Source organism: Rattus norvegicus, chromosome 4, assembly GCF_036323735.1.
Source record: "Rattus norvegicus strain BN/NHsdMcwi chromosome 4, GRCr8, whole genome shotgun sequence".
Lineage (NCBI taxonomy): Eukaryota > Metazoa > Chordata > Mammalia > Rodentia > Muridae > Rattus > Rattus norvegicus.
Genome location: NC_086022.1, coordinates 55,208,798 through 55,234,323, shown reverse-complemented (window position 1 = coordinate 55,234,323; position 25,526 = coordinate 55,208,798). Strand labels below are relative to the sequence as shown.

Here is a 25,526-nt window from a genome sequence, read left to right as displayed (position 1 = left end):
TGTGCCTCCACTTTCCTTCATCTCTGCTGTCTCTGTCTCTCACATTTCTGCTCCTGTTGGCCTCTAGAACTCTTCAGCTACAATCTTTCCACTATTGCTGATGCCACTGTTGCTGTAGTTACCTATTTGTCCCAACACCTAGGGTCACTTGACCCATGATCTATATCATACACAGGCTAGAAAGAATGTTTGGAAGAAGCATTTTATTTTAGCAAAGGTAGATGTTTCTTAACTGACTTGAAAACAAAGGCTGCAGATGCAATGCTGTATTTTCGTGAGTTGTAGCATAGCTTCTAGTTCCACCAATCCCGGGTGTTACCCACAGACCAATCTCCGCTTTCAGTTACCACCACCAAGCTTCCCACTGAGCTATCTAGTGAAATACTCTCTCCTTGGTTTGAAGAAGCAGAATCCTTAGAGATCCTCTGAGGTTTTTCTTAGAGTGCTGCGTCCCGAGGCCAGTGCAGTTAGCCTGGAGTACTGACAACTAGAGCATGGACTCCTGCAGCCTGCATAGTGTGAGCCACCACATGGTTATAATAGTCTGCTGAAGCTACTGCAGGCTGTCAGAGTAACTTAGTGTCCAATACAATCAGGCAGCCATGCACGCTGTTCAATGTTTGGCTAAGGAAACTGCTTCTCCATCTGAGATAATCAGGCAAAATATGTTAGATCTGGTAAGTGTTGCTCACTGGGTCAGAGAATGGGCCCAAACTTAATTACTAAAATCCAAGAAGTATATGCAGCAGAGAAATGACACGAAATCAACTTTCTTTTTTTAATGTATAAAATTATTTATTGTCAATAAATTTTTATTTAAGTGGTTGGTTTGATTTCTTTGCTGTCCATCCAGGCACTCTGAAAACAGCCCTTTCTCAAGGGCATCCAGTTGTGCTTTTTAGCCCTCTTTTATCTGTCTTTTCCAACAGTCATTGGCAACTTCTAAGTTCTTAGCCTGTGGGAGAAAATGTGTTTCAAAGAATTAGAATTTTTACACAAGGTTAAAATCAGGGGTACACGATGCCAGATTCAAAGAATATTCCCACAGTTTAGGGGAGTCAGCAGGTCTGCATACACAGAATCTATCTACCCAACATAGATGTCAACTTTCTTAATAAATGTTCAACACAGATTGGTTTGTTCAAGTGGTCAATCTGGTCCACCTTATAGTTAGTATGAACATAATAAAGCAATGACATTAACATGAGTGCATGGTTAGAGCTCTATGTATGGGGTGAACGGGTGTTATAGATATAGAATATGAGCTTCATAGTATATGAAATGTATATTTGACTATCAGATAATCTTAATGGTAAAGTGAGCTTACATTAGTGAAAACTTCAAAAGTATTCTGGATCAGTTAACGTTAGTTACATGGCTAAATAATAAAAACAGTAATTTTGTTAATTAAATAAAACAAATATCAAGTTGTCTGCTCAGCAATAACAAGTTATATTATCATTTCATGAACATAGTTTCAGAATCTCTATACAAATAAATAGAAGCAAGCAGCTTGATTTGGTGAAGAGAATGAATTTTAAGCTAATATTTTCAATTAAAAGGTATTGACTAAAATTTTGTTTGAATTAATGAAAAGCAACAACAAAAACCAAAACAACTGAAATAAAACGGAGGGGACAGATAAACTTCAGATAAATGCTTTTGTCTCTCACACACAAGAAGTACACAGGAAAATTGTGATAAAGGTGAAAGGGGACAAGGGAAATGTAATTGGAAATGAAAGGAATCCATTTTTCCTCTAGTGTTAATATAAGCCTTGGCCTTCCACACATTCTTAGGGAAATAGTCGATTCTGAGTCTTGAGAGAACTATACAGTTTTTTTAGCAGCAGGCCATTAAGTTCCCTGACAGGCCTTGACAGCTTCCTCACACTCTGAAAGAGATAGTCAAATACCCAGAGTAATTAGATTAAATGCTCCAGTGAGGTGATTTTTTTTTTTAAAAAAAGAACATTTCTGTATTTTCCAAAGAACTAGACATACTGATCAAACAGTTGTGATTTTGAGATTTCTCAGAAAAATGAAGATGACATACCACAAGTAAACAGTTCTAAATATTAGTGATCATAACTTTAGTCTGTATCTGGTCAAAGCAAATCACAGAAAAAAAAAAAAAAAGAAAGATTGGTAGCACACGCAGAAGTCCGATTAAGTGCAAAAAAAATCTAGCATCTGTGAAGCAAAAGTTCAGGGGGATGGTGTACTGAACCAGACATAGACAGCTGAGTGTATGCATATGAGGAGTTATGGGGAGTTACAGCAAGCCCCTGTGTCCCAGCATGGTATAGCTCTACAGAGCTGTATTCTCAGCATTCAAGAGGCTGACGCAGGGGAGGATTTAAAGGTCCAGCACAGCCTTGGCTAAATGGCAAATTCCAGACCCAAGTTACATTTCAAGACTAAGTCTCAAAAACTATTACTAGAAAAACCTTAGGTTTCAGTACATGATGGTGTTGTCGTGCTTTAGGAATCTAACCTGTGAGAGTAGATTGCAGAACAGGCGTGCTGCACATAGAACATGCAAAAAAATATCAAAATGTAAAAGAAAAGTCCATGCATTGAATTGTTGAGTGAGTGACTTCAATATCAAGATTCTCAAAAGTACTGAAAATCAATTTGAAAGTACGAAGATGTAAGAAATGTCAGCTTTAAATCAATATGTTTCATCTTTCATTTATTACTTATAGTAACTGCATTGAGTCCTTGTATTCATTATTATCTAATAAAGCGCCCATTCCACTTCTGATGCTTATTATTTATTAGTTGGGAATCTCCTTTTCAACATTGCTTTTAAAAAAGCACTTGTACACAACATATTTTATATCGAGACATTTTACTATATTTAAAAATTATAACTTTTAACAGTTATTACATCGATTTTAATAATTTTAATAATTTTAATCGAAGTAGCCATTTTAAGCTGTTTCAATTGGCAAAGGAAACCAGGAACTGATTGTTTAGGTGCTAGTTAAGCCACTGAGTCCTTTTATTATTTTAAATTTATTCTTTTATTATTTATAAATAAAATGTATTATTATTACTATTCATGTTAGTTTTCCCCACTTATACAAACTAATTTTTGATGTGAAGAAATACAACATTGGGTTTGGAGTGAGATGTATCCCGAACTCTGATATAAAATGGGAGATCGTGAAACAAATCAGGATTACAAATTACCTGGTTTGTAGGAAGTACTTACATCCCAGAGACGTTGAGAGTAACCACTAGAACAAGCAACCAACTAATCAGATATGTATACTTCTGGCACACCTCTTCATTAGATCTCATAGTATGTGAATAGGTATATGATAAAGGGAGGGAGAGGGAAGAAGTTAAATGATTGAGTTATAAGGGGTAAAAAGAACATTACTTTTAATCCACTAATGGTCAAAATTTAGAAAATAACTGATCCTGGGATGCTTAGCCCCAGTGGATTTATCTACAGCATAACCCCCATATGGAAGGCTTAGATAACATCTGAGGAGAGACTGGAATGATTTTACGGGCCAGTGGACCAAGAAGTCAGCCATGAGATTTGTGTCTCCTGGACACTATACCAGTGATACATCAACAATATGGCTGCCTAAACAAGACAGGATCAATTACAATACACAGGCTAATGTGGAAAGAAGGGATCTCAAGGGAACTCAACCCATAATACCTACAGTGACTGCTTCATGTACTATCTGGTAATATTCCCATCCCGATTCTGATGTTCATTATTAACCAGTGGGAATTTCATCTTAAACATTTCTTGATGAGGAACATCTCCCTCCCTCCCTCTCTCTCTCTCTCTCTCTCTCTCTCTCTCTCTCTCTCTCTCTCTCTCGTGTGTGTGTGTGTGTGTGTGTGTGTGTGTGTGTGTGTGATTAAAGAAAGAGAAGTCATGAAATTGAAGAGTGAGGAAAGGAAGGATATGGGGGCAGTTGGAAAGAGGGAAAGAGACTAAATGGTGTAATTGTATTTTTTTATTGCAAAAAAATTTAAAAAAATAATTTAAATTCACACAACTTGGGCAAATCCTTGGCCAATAAAATGAGTTTAGAAATTTTGACAGGAAAACCACAATGCTTTTAGACTTAGTAAAACAAACAATCAAACAAACAAAAAACAAAAAAACAAAAAACAAAAAACAAAACCCAACCAAACAAAAAACTTCTTAAGACGAAATATCTCCTTTTGGCTTAGCAACACAGTCTTCCCTGTTTTAGTTAAGGAAAATTTCCATGTAGTTTTCAGCTGAGGGTTTGGGAGGGATAGAAGAGCTGATGTTCAAGGTAAGAAAAGAAACATTTTTTCCCCCAGAGTATTGTTCATCCAATGAATATTTAGATCCTAAAGCTACCAGCCATTGTATAGCAGTCTTGGTTCTAAAACAGAACAGCTAACCCTGCTCCTAGTACACTTCAATGTAGAAAGATGTATTTAAACACTGTGGGAAGGCAATGAGGAAAACATGAATATCTGCTAGGAGGATATACATAATTTTACTGTTGTGGAAGTGAGGGTGTTGTCAACTGGGTAGAGGCTTTGATGTTAGATACAAATTGATGGGAGAATTAGTTCTGAAGCAAATGCAAAGCTTTGCGCAGAGAACAAGTACAGCAGCTTACTCAACAGAGTAGGAATTCATAAAACAACGACAGTGCATTTCTCCTTCAGAAAAAGGTTCGCTTTTTCCAGGAAAGGGGGACTTTGTTCACAAGCCACTTAAGCTTCGAAATATATATATATATATATATATATATATATATATATATATATATGCACACACACACACACACACACATATATATATATATATATATATATATATATATATATATACATATATATATATGTCCCTCCCACTCCTGAAGAATGTTAACCTGTTATTATAATGAAACTATAACCAGTCATAACTGGTATGTCACCCGTTTGGTTGCTGGTTCTTGTTAATTTTTTCTGATGTCCTGCTTGTCAAAGATGCTGCCTTTAGGCCCTTACCTGGAGTTAGGAGAATCTTCTGGTTCCCTGCTTTCGGCCAAAGTGCACGGACCAAAATCCATACACTGGACTAAACTTAAGAGATAAATAGTATTTCACAACTGGCTGAGGTGACTAACAGTATAGGTCTGGGCCTTATTATGCTCTTCTAATGGACAGCCCTTTAATTCCACTTTAGTTGATATTCCTGGTTCACTTATCTTTTATGAACACAGGGGTGGGGAATGAAAAGGAAGCTTTAGAAAATAATGGCAAGGTTCTTCAGCTTAAATAGCTGAAAACAGCACAAATGTCACCAAACTGCTATAAAACAAATAACATCATTACCACCATGTATTTACAGCCTTGGAAAAGCTGCATTTGAATGTTTAACTTAAAAGGTAAATAAAAGCTTTAGCTTCGAGGGCTTCTAGTCGACAGAATGGAATCCGGATCCAATGTCTGGTTTGGAATAGAGTTCCTACTGGGTATAGTATTTAAGAATTATATTTTGGGTTGTAAGACTAGCATTTCCTGGCTAAGCAACATCACCAGTCCACGATTTAGCCATTTTAGGAGCTGGTCTGGCTCCCCCTGCAGGCTAGGGGTTGTCTCCTTTGAGGGACAGGAAATCCGCGTGAAGCTGGGAGAGGAGGGGCCAGCAGCTTGCTGCGGCTCCGCGCTCCTCCTCTTCTAGGTGTTTACCCGGGAGACCTCAGCAAACCGCTGTGCAATTCTAGTGGAGTACGCATGCGTGTGCTCAGCGGCTCGAGCCCGCGCGCGCGCATGACGTCATGGGCGCGTCAATGCAGACCTTAGTTGTCCGCGGGTCTTGCTGGTGAGTGAGCCTGAGGAGGTTTGGATTTCATGGTGGGGACTCGGCGGGCCCGGCCCTGGATAAATATTACGGGGACTCTTTAGTTCATTGCAAAATATGGCCCAGTTTTGCAGGAACTCTATTACGTACTGTTAGTGTTGGCCGAACACTATCGGAGCGAGACGTGAATAGATCCAAGAACGCCCTCATGCTTCGTAGTGACGCTATTGAGTATCCCAGGCAAGAAGTTTGAGAAGAAAGATTCAACCTAGACTTCATAGATTAGCAGCAAATGCAGTTTCTCTTACGTTATTTACGAGTTTTGAGGGAGGAGGCAGCAAATACTGGAATCAGGAAGCTTTTGGTGCAGTGTGCTTACACAGTATTTTAATTGACAAAGGAGTTAAAGAATAAAACCCGTACTTACCCACCTCCCATGTCCAGCATTTTAAAATATCAAGGTGAAATTGGAGAAATTATAACAGATATAAAAGCTAGCTTTTAGAAGCTAGTTTTGAATATAAAAGCTTCCAGCTAAGAAGGTTGTTAACTCAGAAAACATTTTCCTCCTGGAGGAATACCCATATTTTATATACTGAATCTTGGTGAGAGTTTTTTTTTTTTTTCTTTTTATAGTTACAACTGAGACGGAATATATCAATGTTATAATTTTCCAGCAGGCACTTAACAAACATTTTATGATACAGTGGGATATGTTTCTGAGGTCCAAGATAAATATATCTGACCTAACTAAAGGTGATCTCTAATTCTAATTAATAATGTGCAGCAGTATGTTATGTGAACATGAGATAACTTTTTGGTTTGATATGTTAGATTAAGAAAGTAAAACTGGGACTTTCGGGGTGATGATGTATTTTACTTAACCTTCCTCTTCCTTTTGCGTATGAGTAGTCATGTATGCAGAAGAATTTGTATGTAATAGTAAGATTCAGTTAGTTTCATACTAGGTGTTGGCAGGAGAAAGACATAGCCACTCTGCCTCCTGTACAAGGAATATATAAGATATAGAAAGCTTAAAGGGAGAAAATCCAGTTAGGCAACGACAGCAATGAACATAAGTGCTGATAGTGATTTGAATTAGTGGTAAAAGGGTTAGGAAAAAATAGTAACTTAAAGCTAATGAACAGTACAACTTAGGTTTTTTTTTCTGTGGTGTGGCATTTTGGTGTCTTGTGTATGTTAATTCGTTTCATTATCGCAAAGACTTGTGACATTGATGCTTTATATCTTACCTATGTAGAAAAGGGTGCCGTATTTCAGAAAGGTTAAGTAATTTTCTTGAGATCAGATAGTTAACAGATGGTGGAGATGACATTTGAATCTACACAGTTTGTTTCAGACTTGATGAGATAAAGTCCAGAATAATTAGAACAGAGAAGCAATGAGGTCAGGAAACTAACTTTTAAATTCCCATCTATGCTGAGTAAAAGGAGCAGAGACACAGTCTTGTGCCCAGAGTTTAGGTTTTGATATTAGAGAGGTCTCAGTCTAGAGGCATCTTACCTTGCCCCAAACATTAGATTTTTGACTTACTCTTGTGTGTTCCAAATAGAAATTGAATGGTTTTTGGTTTGTTTGCTTAGTTTGGTTTGTTGTTGGTCCCTGTGCCAGCCACAGTGAATTTCCACCAAGCTCACAGGCTTTTTACTCAACTCCTCATGTTGTTAGGCTCTGATGAAAGGAGAGGGGGAAAGAGTCATCCAAGGTTCCTGCATTTCTGCCTTGCCTTTCTCTGCCTCTTGGACTTAACCTTTTCATGTCTGTAAAGAACTTGTAAATGACCGATTCCCTTGGTGTTCCTAAGTATCCTGTACAATTGCAAAGCCCATTGTTGGCCTTAACAGTCCGTTAAAAATGTCTGATAAATTTTCTCACAAATGTTAGACAGTATCTGTCATTTGCTTTGGACAAGCAAGTGCATGTCTTTCTTCTTTCACTCAGCTCTCTGGAAGTTTATTGTCCTGTATTTCCTTTGATGAGTCAAAGAAGTGTTTGAAACTTGTAGGCTGTCCAACCACTTGCTATCATTCTTTCTAGCATTTTACCTGAGTATGCATTAAGTAACAGTGTCTTCATAGTTTATTCCCATAGTTTTATGATGACTCTTATGAATAAAGTTGGTAGATTTCTGTCTCATCAGAAAGTTGGAGCTTTGTGAGTTATGTTTAAGTCTGGACTATTAATGCGAGGCCTAGGCATTATAGGATCTACTTTTAAACATTTTTCAATAAATAAAATAGATATCTATGGTGTTTACAAAGAGTCATTAGAAATAAGAAACCAAAGAAATTTGAAAACTCATGACGAAACACTTTATTTTGTGTGTGTTTTTGAGTAAATGATGTTTTTAAGTTGACAGAATAGTCAGTTGCTGAACTAGAACAAAACCTAGTTCATCCTAGTTTATCAGCTTGTCATTTCATGTCTATAAGCTGTTTTCTTCATTACGTTGTCATTTAAGCTTTCTAAATCCAAGCTTATTTTTCTGTTAAGAAGAGATAATATTAGAGGATAAAACAAAGCTTTGGAAAATTGATTTACTTCATCATTTTCTATATCTAAATTAAAAGGTTGGTTTAAAAAGCGAGTTATGGATGATTCTCATTTTTAGATCCTCTGATTTTTGTCAAGTAAATATTAATATTTATATGATGACAGTATATTGTCTTCCTGAAAAAATGATCTAAATGAACATGAAGAAAAATTCTCTGATGATTAATTCAGCTTATTTAGGAGTAGCATAGCATTACAACGAAGAAAGCTTTCCGTAGCGAACAGTAGGTGTAGAGCAACGGCTAGGGCACCACAAGGTGTTAAAGGCAAATGAGCATCTCACTGAGGATACTGTGAACCAATAATCCTTGGTCAGAGACATTAGTAGAAATGATTATATCACTCTAGGGTTGCACAGGGGTGTGTGTGGGGGGGTGTGGGTGGGTGTGGGTGTGGGTGTGGGTGGGTGTGGTAAACACAGATCTTTCTGATAGTAACTCTCAGGTGCTCATATGTGGGAACCATTCTCCAAGAGTCTTTATGTGTTTTGCTAATGTTATACAGCTCCATAAACTCTAAGTCTTCAAAATCTATTGTAACATTTGCTTATATATTATTAAAAATGGTCTTCTTTGCTAACTATTTTTCCTTTCCTTTCAGGGAAAACTCAGTTGTTCTTAATGCCTTGCGGAAGTAAAACAGCTGTTTTGAAGATTAGACTTTGAGGTACGTAATGAAACCACGCTTCATTTGTGCTTACCTTTTTACTTATACTCTGGAAGGAGGTAACTATATATTTACATTTCACATGGGGCTGTGGATACACACACACACACACACTCAACGATTTTTAATAGGTAATTTGTTTACAGAAAAGTAGACAGCCAATATCTGTATAAGGCAATGCGGTTTCTCCGTTTGCCAAAGGTTTTCTGTAGCATGTCCTCCTAACTCTCATTTCTTCACCATTACATGAGATCCCTTTACTCCCACAACCAGACTGTTGCAATGGCTGACTGCTTTGTTTGTACTTTGACTAGCGTGATCTAATTATTTTTGTAACCTTCTTTAAATTTTGCCCTTGACATACTAATTTTTATATTGATGGCCCCCTATATAGGGAGAGTTCTCTCTTTTTAGTAATGCTCAAGTAATCCTGGCAATCTAGGAAGTGTAACTTAGCCATTTAGATACCACCGGTTTGTCACACTTAAAGCCTGTAAATTGTTTGTATAGTCCAGGGCTGTAGTGGGAGTCAGACTATGAACTGCAGGTATTATTACCACCATCAAAAGAGTAGGCACTGTTGTTAGTACTGGGAAGACTGTGGTGACCAAATTTAACCTTTGCTTCCTAGAGTTTACATCATGGAGGGGAGAAGGAATACAATGAATAGTTATAAAATTTACAATACCAAATACAAGTATCATCTTGTTAAAAAACAAATTTGTGGAGTAGAAAGAGAATAAATTTTGAGGAAATTCAATGTCTCTTATTATATTCATCATGTAAGATGCATTGGCAGAAGATTTGAAACTTGTCTTTTTTAATTTTGGGTTTTTCTTAGTTGGATTTGGTAGATGATCACTGGGCCAGAGATCAAGTGAGCAGAAGGCTCAGTTGTGGACCTCATCTGTGAGATCTTCTCAGAGAAGCCATTCGTTTATTAAGTAATCAGTGACAAATGAGTGTAGTATGTGGCAGGTCAGACACTGCAGTTTCAGTCCAGATGGGCTTGTTGCTTTAAGCCTTTACGTTTTCTCAGGTGTACGTCCTTGTGTGAAAATGACCAGGTCATACGGGTTTTTACAAGGGAAACACACACTTGTAATTAGTGTCTAATCCAGAACACAGGTTGATGTAGAGCAAGCTCTTTCTGTCACTGCCATCCAAGGATAATGAGTGTCCTTTTGAGCCATACATTAGTTGTCTTTCCTTACTGAAATGTATGGCCTCACAGTGCTCGTCTGTGAACTTTATGTTAATGAGATTTAACATGATTTTTGGCCTATTGTTGCCCTGGACTATTCATTTCTGTGCATATGTGGCCATTTATCTGTTCTGGTCTTGTTGTCCTACTGCTGATAGACAGTTGAAGTTTTATGGTTTTGGCTGTATCAAGTATGATTGCATTTATTCTTAGGAGCATGTGTTTCTGCTGACCATATAGAATAACTTCTAGTGAAGTTTATGGGTTTTAGGCCATCTACATATTTATTGTTACTGAGTGTTTCCAGAGCACTAATGCTTGTTTACATTTCCGTCACTATTTTTATGAGAATTTGGGTGACTTGTACACTATTATCAGCATATTATATTTTTCACCTTTTACATGTATGTAGTTTAAATGTGTGTGATTTAATTTTACAGTAGTTTATCATAGATGACTAGGACTGTGAGAAACCTCTTTTGATATGGCCGTAGCTGTCTTCCAAAGTCGCAGCAAATATTATAGTTAATGGTGTGGCACTTTAACCTTTCCCCGAGATCAGGAATAGAACTTGGGTACTCATTCTACTCCTTGTCCAAGTAGTCAGTGTTGTATACCAAAGACAGAAATATGGTGGACAGACCAGAAGAACCTCTGTAACTGCATTAGAGACAGATGACACTGTATATGTGAAAGCCATCTGTGGAAACGTAGTGTCAGTAAGTCATTTATCCTTTCAAATGATGTTTATCAGTAAGTATATCCCTCAGATTGAGCAAATGTCTTCACACCTTAATTCACTGAGAGTTCCTTCTTATTTGAACTTTGGGTTTTGCTAAAGACACTCGTTACCTTGTGTGCTGATCACTGGTTCTCTTAATTTATTATGCTAGTTTGTAGTTCCCCTTGATTGTTCATCTCTTTTCCTTTTAAAACTATCTTGTATTTTTAGAAAAAACTATTTTTGATATACTGTTCGGTTGGGTCTCTAATACTTGGCTACAGATTCTGGCTTCTCGACTTTAAAAGCTAGTAATATGGAGCTTTGTTATGATGACGCTCTTGTCTAAGAATGAACTTCTTGTGACAGAGATTGTTAGTGGCCCCCCCTCTTCACTTAAGAATAGTTCGGGGAATGATTATTGCTGCCTTAAATGAAAAGTAAGCTACAGTAAAGCTGGTTGTGCCAAGTGACATTTTCATGGGAGAAATATTACAATAAATGTAATTATTCAAGTTGAGGTCAGCCTCCTCTCTATACTTTTACCTGTTTTGTCTTGAAGGAACTTTTGACAGTTTGTATTTCTATAGGAAATTGCCCCTTTCATTTACATCGACCAATGAACTGTTGGAAAGTTATTCTTTGGTGCATTTTAATGTTGATAAGATTAGTAGTGATGCCTCATTTCTAGCTTTTAACTGCATAATATGCTTTTGCTTGGTTGATTCCAGCTATTTGATATATTGGAAGTGTCAGCTTTTTATGTCAACTTTCTGTATTTTATCTTATTATAGTACCTTCTTCTGTGTTGATCTCTTAACTCCGTTCAGTACATCTTTAGTTTCCAATGTAATTTTTAATTAAATCCTTTCTGCTAGTATTCTTGACTATTTTTTAAAATTTTTGACCTTTTTATTTATTTATTAAAAACTTATTATTATTATTATTATTATTATTATTATTATTATTATTATTATTATTTGTATGGATGATTTGCTTTCATGTGTATCTGGCACTGCATGTGTGCCTGGTACTCTTAGAGACTAGAAGAGGGTGTTGGACTCCTAGTCCTGGAGTTAAAGACATTTGTGAGCCACAATTTGAGTGCTAGGAACCAACACCAGGTCCTGTGGTAGAGCACCCAGTGGTTTTTAACTCTGAATGGCTGAGCCTTATCTCCAGCCCATGTTTTTTTCCACTTTAAACTTGGGGATTTATTCAGGTTGTGCTTGTGCTTTTGCGCTACCCATCTGTGCTAGTTTCCTGTACAGTTTAGAAAGGATGTGGTACTGTGGTTCCTTGGCTTCAGTCTCTCAAGTGCTAGAATTGTGGGCATGGCACCATGTCTGCTTTCTGTTGATTTTGTTTAACCCATTTTATGAACTTATTTTTCTGGCATGCCTTAAGTACAGACATTTAAATTATTTTCTTCATAATTATATTTCAAAACAACTTGCTTGTGAAGATATACTTACCAGCTTTATTATGAATAAAACAGTTATATTTAATATGTTTATATACAAATGAATGTTTTATCAAGTGACAGAAAAATCTAAAGTCAACAATGTGGTAGTATTTTTGAAAAATTATCAAATGGCTGAAAACATTTACTTTCAAGTTGCAGAATAATTTTATTTTTATTGTTTTAAAATAGATAAAGAGTTACCAATAATATTCACTTACAGATTCATTTTTGAAAAATTATCAAATATATTTTACCAAGAAGAGATGTAAAATATGTAAAATAATAATAATAATAATAATAATAATAATAATAATAATAATGTCATTGTAATATACTACCTTAATTAAATAAAGGGGAAACATAAAATGATTATATCAGTAGCTGCAGAAAACATATTTGACAAGTCCAGCACTTTTCATGATAGTAGAACTCAGGAGGTTAAGAGGGTACTTGCTTGTTGTGATAAAGACATTTATGAGACATATAGGTAACACTGTGTTCAGGAATATAGAAGTCAAAGGACAACGTGTGGAGTTGGTCCTCTCTCTACCAAGTGGGTCCTGAAGTCAAATCAGGTTGTCAGGTTTGCCATCAGCTTCTTTACCTGATTGAGCCTTTATTATGCAAAACTTTAAACATATAGCACCAGTGAGACTTATTTAGCTAATAGTCATATACTTGCCACCTAATTTGAACAGCATATTAGAGTTTTCTAGTGGACTGATAGAAAGTATATATTATTTGTTTATACTGTAGAGGCTGTAGGCCTAACGATGACTGTCTGCGTGTTGGAGAGACTAAGAACCTCGGTCCTGTTCAGCCAATCTGTTTGATGCTTCAGCAGTCCCTACCTGGTGCTGAAACCCTACAGTATTTCTGCAGAGCGTTTGGAAGACTCTGAAGCTGCTGTCTGATGTCAGTAAATGACAGCAGCAGCAGCGGCAGCGGGATTGACGCACTCACTAGCAGGAATGAAAGGTGGGCAGTCAAGCTGCACTGCTCTTTCCTTATCACCTCCTGGATATGTGAGTCTTGATATAAGTCTAAGCTGGAATTTACCACCTACTCTGCTGGAAGAGCTTCTTCTTCAAAGACCTCCCCAAAGGCATGTTACTTAGTGGATTCTCTGTCCAATCAAGATCAAGAATTACAGTTATTGGGTACTTTATTTCCTCCTTTGAATGTTTAACTCATTTAAGTGTGTTGTGTATTATTTTGAAGCAAATTTATAAATTATATAATTTAAACCGTATTGTAGAATGTATATTAGACTTCAAAAATTATACCTGCATGTATACATGTTTATGTCATAGGACCATTAGGCTATCTAAATGTTCACCTCAGTTTTTAAAAGATTTGCTTGTTTATGTCTGGGCCAGCATGTGCATGGTGGTACCAGAAGGTGAAGAGGCCACTAGAGGACATTGCATCCCTCGGGAACTGGAATTTTAGGTGACTGCAAGCTACATGCTATGGGTGCTGGGAACTGAACTGGAGTCCTCTGTAAGAGCAGAAAGCTGAACCATCTCTCTACATCTCTCTCATCTATTTCTAACAAAATATATCCTAATATTTATGTACACATCATTCCATGGTTCTTCCTAATCTTTTTGGTATGTCCACAGACACAGCTCCACTATTAGAATATAAATGATTTAATTGTAGTTTCATTCTATGATCAGAGTTCAAGTGAGACCATTCTCATGACTATTTAATACATTGTTTTTCAATTTGTTCTTTTTTGTTTGTTTGTTTTGTACCAGAGTGGGGTCTCAAATAGAAAACACACTGTAGAAGTTTTGTGCTAATTAAAGGACTGTCCTTCATGATGGACACTAAAGATAGCATTGCTGATGAAAAGAAAATTCTACGAATTCTAGGTTTGAAAATATAAAATTAAAAGAGTTAGCCCCAAAAGCCACAAACTCAGGGCTAAGCCCTGCTGCCAGGAATAGCAGGCCATAAAGATAAAGAAAAGGAATGCAAGAACCAGCTCAGGCTATCGAGGACTGAGCCATAAACCATCCACAGACATCCCCCCAGCTTACTCAGAGTCATACTTTAACCAGATGTCCTCCAGACCCTGATAAGCCCCTACTTGTGCTTTTCAGCCATTGTGTCCTGCAGAGAGCACTCCAAGAAACCGGGCAGCCCAAGCCTAACCAGAGGTGTTTCAAATACAAATGCTCCATCAGTTTTGACAAACGTTTAAAAATAATGAGGACCTGAAGACCCTACCCTTCTCCTGATTTAGTAGCTCTGTTCCAGGAACCAGGGGGCCATAAAACCTTCTGGCGTCCCCTTATCTCCTGGAGCCATAAAACAATCTTGTAACTTGTGGTACATTCCCCTTTGACATCCCCCATCCCCTGGTGCTCACAGCCTCTGCCTTTAAATACTCTTTTTCCCAGCCTCTCGGGGTCGACACCTCTGTCTCCTGCGTGGGATATGTGTCGGCCCGGAGATCTCTGTAATAGGTCTCCGTAATAAACCTCGCCTTTGCTTATTACATCCAAAATGGTCTCTCTGTGTCTGGGGTCCGCGATTTCCCAAGACTTGAGTAAGGGTCTCTCTGCGTGGGATCTTTCACTGACACTGGCAGAGGATGGGTGATTATCCTGGTGTTTGTGTGTTGGAGTCGGTGAAGAACTTGGTTTTCACTGTTTTTTCAGTCAACAAAGATGCCTGAAATAATATCTGCTTCCTGTATTCTGAATTTGAATTTTCTAAAATGCTAAATATCAAATTTTCCTCCTTTTCTAGCTTAAGAAAATTTTGATTAAAAACCAGCTGTTCTTTGATATTATGTGTTCCCTATACATTTGATTTTTTTGTATTTTTTTCTATATAATGTTATATTTGAAAATGTTCTTCGTGAAATAGTAAATGTGAACTGCCAGGGATTTGTATGTGTGTGTGACTATAGGTTCAGTCTGTATGTGTGTCTGTGTGCCTGACTTTTGTGTGAGTGTACATTAGAATTTAGAATTAACAGACATGTTAGATTACATAGTTGTAAATCTTTGACTAAAATTGTATTTTCATTTACTTTGTAATGTAGTGCTCTGAGACTCTGAGGTCAATTGAAAGCAAGTGTATTTTACTTTTTGTGAAAATTATGTGAGACTGTACTTACTTTGTTCTAGCATATGCTAGAGAGAAGTAGAAGCTTCAGACGGAAACTTCATGGATTTACTATAAAGAGCTCTGGTTACTTGGCGTTCTCTACTCTTGTTGTGGTTTTAGGACAAAGTAATTGGATAGAATCATATTTAAGTCTGTGAGTGAAATACTACGTCTGAATTTTTTTAGTTTGGTGTGGAGGCTGAAACATTCTCATTGAGTTGTGTTTCCCAAAACAAAATGGCATTAGACAGGTTAAAGGGGAGCAAAGATGCTCACGGTGCACATGAGCCATAAACACGCCACACAATGGCCAAATTTTGAGCCTTCAATATCCTCCGCCCCTTTTAAAGTCATTAGCTACTCTGATGAAATTATGTGTTGCAAAAGAAAAAAGAAACAAAACTGTGTCTGAGGACTCTGTAACAGGAAGTTCCCTGCACCGTTACTGCAGTGTTGGATTGTTAGTCCCTTCTGTGTGCGGAGTCTGAATCGGCTAATGAAGTTGCTGTAAGGAGATTTGAGAGCACTTCCGTTTCCTTATCTTATTTTGATCTTACAGCTTGAACCTTGTTTTTAAATTATGGGAGTGTGTGTGTGTGTGTGTGTGTGTGTGTGTGTGTGTGTGTGTGTGTGTGTGTGTGTGTGAACGTGAATGCAGGTGCCTGTTGAGTCCAGAGCAGCATGTTGGGCCCCCTGGAACTACAGGTACAGGTGGTTTTATGTGCCTGACATGAGTCATGGAACCAAACTATACCATGCTGGAGAGCATGAGTGTTGTTAAATGTACAGCTAACCACATTTGAATGGAAGTGACATGCAAGTAAGTCCTCTTATTTTGTTTCCAGGTTTGTGATAAATCTATGAGAGGATTTCCCATCAAACAATGTCTTTGGTAAGGTAATATTTAATATACAGGGATACATAAACATTTGTGCATCTGTTCCATATTTTGATCTACTTTATAGTTTGATTTTAAATTACCCTATTTTATAGTCAGCTTTTACATTGGTGCTAATCCAATGGAAACCAGCATCTTTACTTTTTTATGTGAGGGTGTTACATTATAGTTCTGTATGTACCTATTGATACTTGATTTTTTTTTACCTGTATCATCTACTAACATTTCTGCATATGCTGTACACATGTAAGAAAATTGGAAGAAAACCAGTTCTTTATGAAGATATAGTTTTTATTAGTTTAAACCATGGCAAATTCATCTCCTTTGTTAGCCTGTATTAAAGCAGATTGTTGGGTACAGAGTTGTGATTTAACAAATTGTATAAATAAAAAACAATTTTTGTACTTATACATTTTTAACCAATTTTCCTTTATTTTATAAAATTGTGATATGTGATATCAGGAAGTAATTTTTATTTTTACAGGTTGGATACTTACAGCTGAATGAAATTAGAAAGAAGGCAATACATTGATATAGTTTAATATAATGTGTGTTCTACCTGTATACATTCATTTATTATTCCTTTCTCTTTCTGTGTTTCTTTATATGTTTGTTTGAGTTTATATACTGCATGGAGGTGCCCACCCAGGCCAGAAGGCATTGGATCCCTTGGAACTGGAGTTATATAAATTTGTAGGCCACTCAATGCGGCTGCTAGAATCCAAACTTTAGTCTTTTCCAAAAGCAGTAAGAGATCATTAACCACTGTTTGTGTACATGGGAAGTACATGTTTCTGCTAGGAGTTGATGGTCATTTGTCTTCTTTTTATCAATATCTACTATATAATCTGAAGCAGAATATATCACTAAAACATTGAGTTTGCTAACTCTAGATAGCTAGCCTGGTTCCTCTGTCTGCTGTGATTACAGGTGGACCACCAAACTCACCAAGTGTTTACCTAGGTGCTCCAATGTGTGTGTGTGTGTGTGTGTGTGTGTGTGTGTGTGTGTGTGTGTGTGTGTCTGTAATATATATATATATGGAGAGAGAGAGAGAGAGAGAGAGAGAGAGAGAGAGAGAGAGAGAGAGAGAGAACGAACTTCTACTGAACCATCTCCCCAGTCCAGATAGATACATTTTAGTCTTCCAAGCATAATTGTCTTGGTTTTTATCCACTGCTGTAAATTATATTTCATTTAACCCATTTTTTTAGGGATGGGGTTTGTTCTTGATTGAGGAGAGGTTGTGTTGCCATTTGTTTCTTTGGGGTTTTTGGTTGATTGGTGGGTACATGGCTGTGTCTGAGGTACATTCTCAGTCCCTACTATTTCTCACATTCTCTTGCCTCATTGCTTCACTTGCCCCATCATGTGATGAGCTTTGTCTTAAGCTATCAAGACATAATAGAAGTCTTTCATGTCTTGGCTATAGATAGGTGACCTATGTGCTAAAGGTTTTTTTGAAGATGTCATCAAATTATCCTTAGGATATTACATCCTGTAACTTTCTCATGAATATGTTTAGTATCTTAGGATAAGTGACTTCTAGATCTATACTGTGTAATGCTATAGCAGGTAGACATGAATATATATATATATATATATATACATACATACATACATACATATATATACACATACATACATATATATATACACATACATACATACATACATACATATATATATATATATATATATGTATAGTAGCTAAGTGTTGGCATGTGCTGTAGTCTCAGCATGATAGAACTCAGTGAGTCCTGATTTTACCAGGTAGCTGGAACCAGAGAGTTCCTGGCTAGTAGATAGCCGCCAGGAGAGACACTAACCAGAGATAAATTATGGCTAGTTCCATAGGGCCCTCTGGCATCTGGACTAACTCTAGGGACCAGCGTGGAAAGGAGCCACACTGGAATGGCTCACTGACTGCCTGGGTCTGAGAGTACTTGGGGGCAGCATGGAGCCCCTGAGATAAAAATATCCCACAGTACTATGTGGCCCAGCAGTGCGGGTACTAGTGCAGAATAAAAGGTTAAGCCTTTTGATATTTACCACAACCCATGATAGGATGCTTTAAATACTATATTCCTATTATCATCGATATTAGACACTTAGCACCAGCTTGTCAGATTATTTTCAGATCCGTGATATAATTTTATGTCCGAGTGTTTGTAAGTGGTGTTTGCTTTGTGCATTTTGTTCATGTTTTCTTGTTACCAGTTGCCAAGGACCAGCCTCAGCTAGGGATAAGGTTCTGGGAAAGGGGAGTTTGAGAGCAGTAGAAGAAATTATTCAAAGTCAGTGATGGATGCAAGTTAACAGCTCTGCTGCCTGCTCAAGATAGCTTTCTACACAGCTTTCTAGGTAGTTCATGGATTTTCCAACCAAAGTCAGAAAACCTGACAGAAAAATTCTAAAAGAGCTATAATATATCTCTAGATATCTTTTGGATTTTCTAATCAAACTCAGAAAACCTTCTGAAAAATTCTACAAGAGCTCTGATAGCTCTCTGGGTAGCTTTTAGGTATCTTTGGTTAGAAAACCTGGTAGACAAAATTCTAAAAGAGCTATTTATGTTAGCTGTCTAAATAGCTGAGCTCTTTCAAACCAAAGCCCAGTCTTTTATTTGCCTATCAATTCAATCATGACTCCCTGCTTCCTTTAGATTATCCCACAAATAACCTTTTATGACCTTAGCCCCTTGATTCTTAGAAAAGACAGCAGGTATATTTTTTAATATAGCAAGTCCTATGCAGTTTGTTGGGCATAGCACTTGTGGTGCTAAATCTAGATATAGAGCTATTTTTATGTGACAAGTTAGCTTTCTGTTTTCCAACTCCTTCACTGCCTAAGCTGTACTATCCTGGAACTTGCTCTGTAGACATCCTTGAGCTCAGAGATCTGCTTGTCTTTCTAAAAACTGTTTATATATTTTGAACTCATGTTTTCAGAGTTCTTTCCCACAGCCGTAAGGGCTGTCCTAAAGATCACAGATTTACCATTTTGCTGAGGGACATTAGGCACATTCTTGCTTCCCAGACTTATGCTGTTTCTAATTATCATGGAGTCATTAACCTTGGGAAGGAGAGCATTCCCTGCAACATGAAAAACCCCAACCCTACTAGCTCTGCTCCAGGGGTAGAAACTGTATCATGTCCCTTTTACAGTCACGATGAATCTAGCAAACACCTAATCAGCGCTGGCCATTTATTTATCATTCCTCCTATCTATTGCTATTAACTGTCCCCTAACAACTTTATCTCAAGTTCAAAGTGACTTAGATGTCCCCTTCCCCTGCAGTCTTGCTTTAGGGCATCATCCTTCACTGTTAGCAATAGAAACAAATTGCTACTCAGGTTGGTATTATTTGGAAGTATTATATAAATTTATGATATTCACAGATAATACCCATTGAAGACTTCATTAACCCAACTTATAAGAGAATGACTACGTAGACAAATCAGTTGATACAAGAATTGCAGCAATACAAATGGGTATATGAATGTATAGTGACTAATTTCATGGGAAGGTAATTTAATAAATTTTGTTTTGCCTGTTTTTTTCTGTTTTGAACTGTAAGAAGTTACGCAGGTACTGTTCAGTCTCACGAAGCTGTGCTGCCTTTCCCATTCTTCTCCTATTAGGGACATACTGGGTAAGGCAGAATGCCCATCTAGTTATTTTGTGGGCATACTGTGACAGCTCAGATCTTCTCTTTTCTGTTCCTTTTGCCGAGCATTATTCTGACATAATTAATGAGCCACACTTGTCTTGTACATTAAAAACTGATTAAATTGCAAAGCCCTTCTCTATCTGCATCAAGAAAAGAAAGAGAAAAAAGAATTAATCTCTGGGTTTTTAATAGTCATCTTCAGAGAGATGTGCTAAGTTTGTTTCTCAATGGGGCAGGAGTAAATGGGCTACCGAAATTTTACATGTTAATTTAGTGATCGTGTTAACATGCAGATACAACCTCATGCAACACTTTCTTTGTTCTTTCTTTTTCCTTGTTATTGTTGTGAATTGTTCTATTCAGTTGATTTCTCAATCTAGTCTCAGATTTTTCAAGTATAGCTTTGTGTGTAGGGGGATGATTTTGATTGGCTCCCAAGTTTTGAACTGATAATATATTTTTAAAAACTGGCATTAAAATTTGCATGTTTTGCATTTTCTCTGCCATGTTATAGTATGAATTTCATTTTCCAACTTAATTTTTGCCAGGTAGGAAAGAAGTAACTGAATGCTAGCTGGGATGATTTAATACCAGAGAACTCTTAGAGCCAAATACAAATACAGGACAGAACTCTAGTGGCTCCTCTGGGCCTTCCCAGATGTCTCGCCACACTTAGTCATCTCCCAGTAAGATTCTTGTAGAGCTTTAACACTGATGGTACACATATTTAAAAGTATTTTCTGTTTGACTTCAGGATATACAACTACTTTTGATATTTTAATGGACTTTATACTTTCCTTTTATACAATTACATTTTTAGTTGGTTATACTTTTATAGGTTGGTGTGTTAATTTCTCTACTTCTGAACAAAATTACTTCAAGAAAACTAGTTGGTTTCTCTAGTAACGTTTGAAAGCTACTATGTTGTTTTATAGATGTTTCTTCCCCTTTACATTTTGAAGTCCTCTAAGATACCGTTTGAAAATGAAATGAGGGGTTGGGGATTTAGCTCAGTGATAGAGCGCTTGCCTAGCAAGCACAAGGCCCTGGGTTCAGTCCCCAGCTCCAAAAAAAAGAAAAGAAAAAAAAAAGAAAATGAAATGAAATATACATGGTAATTTATAGGTATTACCATAATCTTAAATGTAGCTGTCATATAATTGTTGTCTTTTCTTTCTTTAGGTTCCGGTAACTCCCTATACATATACACCCCTGAATCTACTTAAGGAAGGTGCAGTTGCCAATGTCTATGGTGTTGTGAAATTCTTTAAGCCTCCATATCTCAGCAAAGGAACTGGTAGGTATCAATGTGTGTGGTGTTTTCTGATCAAGAACTGCTTTATTGATCTCAGAGTCACAACTTAGATCAAGCTCAATCCTGATTTTTAATTGCCAAACAATAGTGGTGAATATTCTTTGGCCATAATTTGTGATGTGAATGTGGTCTTTAGATTCCAGGGTTTCATTTAACACCACATGGATACAGTTTTTTAAAGGATTCTAAATGGTGTGAAAGCACATGATCAACAGGCACAGAAATTAAAGGCAGACAGAAGAGAAAATCTAGTTGTAATATGTGTTAATGGATTTGCAATATAGAATATACTGAGCATGATCTGATAAATTGTGCTAAGAGGAGATGTAAAAGTAGAGAGTTTTTAAGTAATTGAAGGTAAATATCTGTAAGCTTGGAATAGATTACTGATACTTTAAAGTATACTACATGAGCCCATGGTAACCACAAAGAAAATACCTGTGAGAAATATACATGTAATATAAAAAAAAAAAATCTAAGTTTGTCATTATAAAAGTTCAGTGTAGAATATGTGGAAGAAATTATCACAGCTTCACTACATATATGGAACTCTCACAGCTAACGTAATGCTAGTCACTGAGGATAAAGCTTGTCCTCAGAAATTAGAAAGTTCCAAGTGTGGCTTGTCTTTGGCACTGTGATCTTTAGTGACTAAATGTTCAGTTTTATGCAAGGTTAAGAGTGCAGGGATAATTGGGCTTGTGTAGTACTTTGTGCTCTACAGTAGAATTTTGTTCAATTGATAGACCTTATGCTTTATCCTCTTGCCCCATCAATCAAAAAAGAATATTTGATGAAATTAGAAGATTTAAATGTAAACTATATCTGTTTTCATCTATACATTTAAAGAAAATTAAGAATGTATAATCCATACATTATATGATAACTCTCTGAAATTTTTTGAAAAAAAAAAAGGTATACCAGAAATCATTTTCAGTGTTTTTCACAAGAAAATAAAATGCACAGACCACACTTTACCTTAGTGTAATTCAGTCATAGTAAATTGATTATTTATTAGTGTATTTCATCTGTTATGAAACATTAATTTATTAGAGTCACTGTATTCAGTATTTTTTATGATGATGATACTAGTTCTTTTTTTAATCTAACATTTATTTATTTTTTGATTTTTTTATAAGATATATTTCTTTACTTACATTTCAAATGTTATTTCCTTTCCCGTTTTCCTGTCCATAAGCCACCCCATACCCTCCCCCTCCCCCATACAGGTATTCCCCCCATCCATCTCCCATACTGCCCCCACCTCTATATTCCCCTACACTGGGGTCCAACCTTGGTAGGACCAAGGGCTTCCCCTTCCACTGGTGGGTCCTCAGGTAGTGGAATATCCAATTTTCTGAGGAACCTCCAGACTGATTTCCAGAGTTGTACCAGTTTGCAATCCCAACAACAATGGAGGAGTGTTCCTCTTTCTCCACATCCTCCACAGCATCTGCTGTGACCAGAGTTTTTTTATCTTAGCCATTCTGAATGGTGTGAGGTAGAATCTCAGGGTTGTTTTTATTTGCATTTCCCTGGCGACTAAGGATGTTGAACAATTCTTTAGGTGCTTTTTGGCCATTCGATAACTCAGCTGAGAATATTTTGTTTAGCTCTGTGCCCCATTTTTAATTGGGTTATTTGGCTCTCTGGAGTCTAACTTCTTGAGTTCTTTGTATATTTTGGATATTAGCCCTCTATCAGATGTAAGATTGGTAAAGATCTTTTCCCAGTCTGTTCATTGCTGTTTTGTCCTAATGACAGTGTCTTTTACCTTACAGAAGCTCTGCAGTTTTATGAGATCCCATTTGTCAGTTCTTGATCTTAGAGCATAAGTCATTGGTGTTTTGTTCAGGAAATTTTCCCCAGTGCTCATGTGTTCGAGACTCTTCCCCACTTTTTCTTCTATTAGTTTGAGTGTGTTTGGTTTGATGTGGAGGTCCTTGATCCATTTGGACTTAAGCTTTTTACAGAGTGATAAGAATGGATCGATTTGCATTCTTCTTCTACATGCTGACCTCCAGTTGAACCAGCACCATTTGCTGAAAATGCTGTCTTTCTTCCATTGGATGGTTTTAGCTCCTTTGTCAAAGATCAAGTGGCCATAGATGTGTGGGTTCATTTCTGGGTCTTCAGTTCTGTTCCACTGATCTATCTGCCTGTCTCTGTACCACTACCATACACTTTTTATCACTATTGCTCTGTAATACTGCTTGAAGTCAGAGATGATGATTCCCCCAGAAGTTCTTTTATTGTTGAGGATATTTTTATCTATCCTGAGTTTTTTGTTATTCCAGATGAATTTGCAAATTGCTCTTTATATCTCCATAAAGAGTTGAGTAGGAATTTTGATGGGGATTGCATTGAATCTGTAGATTGCTTTTGGCAAAATGACCATCTTTACTATATTAATCCTGCCAATCAATGAGCATGGAAGATCTTTCCATCTTCTGGGATCTTCCTCAATTTCTTACTTCAGAGACTTGAAGTTCTTGTCATACAGATCTTTCACTTGCTTGCTTAAAAACACAAAGATATTTTATATTATTTGGGACTATTGTGAAGGGTGTCATTTTCCTAATTTCTTTCTCAGCCTGTTTATCTTTTGAGTAGAGGAAGGCTACTGATTTGTTTGAGTTAATTTTATACCCTGACACTTTGCTGAAGTTGCTTATCAGGTTAAGTAGTTCTCTGGTGGAACTTTTGGGTCACTTAAGTACACCATCATATCATCTGCACATAGTGATATTTTGATTTCTTCCCTTCCAGTTTGTATGCCTTTGACCTCCTTTCACTGTCTGATTGCTCTGGCTAGGATTCGAGTACTATATTGAGTAAGTAGGGAAAGAGAGGGCAGCCTTGTCTAGTCCCTGATTTTAGTGGGATTGGTTCAAGTTTCTCTACATTTAGTTTGATGTTAGCTACTGGTTTGCTGTATATTGCTTTTATTATTTTTAGATATGGGCCTTGAATTCCTGATCTTTCCAGGACTTTTATCATGAAGGGGTGTTGAATTTGTCAAATGCTTTCTCAGCATCTAGTGAAATGATCATGTGGTTCTTATCTTTGAGTTTCTTTATATAGTGGATTACATTGATGGATTTTCGAATATTAAACCATCCCTGCATTCCTGGGATGAAGCCTACTTGATCTTGATGGATGATTGCTTTGATATGTTTTTGGATTTGGTTTGGAAGAATTTTATCGAATATTTTTGAGTCAATATTCATAAGGGAAATTGGTCTGAAGTTCTCTTTCTTTGGTCTTTGTGTGGTTTCAGTATAAGAGTAATTGTGGATTCATAGAAGGAATTTGGTAGTGCTCTGTCTGTTTCTATTGTATGGAACAGTTTGGATAGTATTGGTATGAGGTCTTCTATGAAGGTCTGATAGAATTCTGCACTGAACTCATCTGGACCTGGGCTCTTTTTGTTTGGGAGTCCTTTAATGACTGCTTCTATTTCGTTAGGAGTTATGGGGTTGTTCAGGTGGCTTATTTGTTCGTAGTTTAGCTTTGATACCTGCTATCTGTCTAGAAAATTGTCCATTTCCTCCATATTTTCCAGTTTTGTTGAATATAGGCTTTTGTAGTAGGATCTGATGATTTTTTGAATTTCCTCTGACTCTCTTGTTATGTCTCCCTTTTCATTTCTGATTTTGTTAATTTGTATACACTCTCTGTGACCTCTGGTTACTCTGGCTAAGGGTTTATCTATCTTGTTGATTTTCTCAAAGAACTAGCTCCTGGTTTTGTTGATTCTTTGTACAGTCCTTTTCGTTTCTACTTGGTTGATTTCAGCCCTGAATTTAGTTATTTCCTGCCTTCTACTCTGTCAATGAGGGTGCTGAGGGTACCTGGGAGAAAATGGGGGAGAAGAGACGCAAAGAAGGATGCCAAGACAATAGTCTGATCAAGGCGACAATTTTATTTTTTTCCCAAGGCTGACTTTATACCATAACAGGGGTAACAGAGAGAGGGGGGAAATATGAAACATTTACGCAGGCCAAGGACACAGTATTCGCGTGGTCAGGGAATTGACTGATGTTGACAGGATGTCAGAAAGGTCACAGGTTTGTCATATC

The 25,526-nt window shown here is 37.0% G+C and overlaps 1 protein-coding gene, 1 long non-coding RNA gene and 2 other non-coding genes across 9 annotated transcripts in view; 1 reads left to right on the top strand and 3 right to left on the bottom strand.

Moving 5' to 3' along the window:
* Nucleotides 1–769: 769 nt before the first annotated feature.
* Nucleotides 770–5,745, bottom strand: LOC120102246 (uncharacterized). Its single transcript, XR_005503489.2, has 2 exons — nucleotides 5,007–5,745; nucleotides 770–955 (listed from the first exon to the last, which is right to left on the bottom strand). It is a non-coding gene; the product is annotated as an uncharacterized LOC120102246 (long non-coding RNA).
* Nucleotides 5,736–25,526, top strand: part of Pot1 (protection of telomeres 1) — a 57,768-nt gene continuing 37,977 nt past the window's right edge. For 2 of the 6 annotated variants that reach the window (XR_010065690.1, XR_010065689.1), the window contains exons 1-4: nucleotides 5,736–5,823; nucleotides 8,977–9,042; nucleotides 16,404–16,450; nucleotides 21,312–21,426. Coding sequence is in view for 3 of the 6 variants with exons in the window: in XM_063286481.1 (XP_063142551.1) it covers nucleotides 16,442–16,450; nucleotides 21,312–21,426 (124 nt within the window). In the remaining 3 variants the exon portion in view is untranslated. Of the gene's footprint in view, nucleotides 5,824–8,976; nucleotides 9,043–13,188; nucleotides 13,593–16,403; nucleotides 16,451–21,311; nucleotides 21,427–25,526 lie in introns of all 6 variants that reach the window. The other 4 variants (XM_063286481.1, NM_001395151.1, NM_001395152.1 and 1 more) reach the window with 4 other exon arrangements.
* LOC120102612 (U7 small nuclear RNA) lies at nucleotides 18,828–18,889 on the bottom strand. Its single transcript, XR_005504243.1, has one exon. It is a non-coding gene; the product is annotated as a U7 small nuclear RNA (small nuclear RNA).
* LOC120102621 (U7 small nuclear RNA) lies at nucleotides 18,903–18,963 on the bottom strand. The gene has a single exon (XR_005504250.1). It is a non-coding gene; the product is annotated as a U7 small nuclear RNA (small nuclear RNA).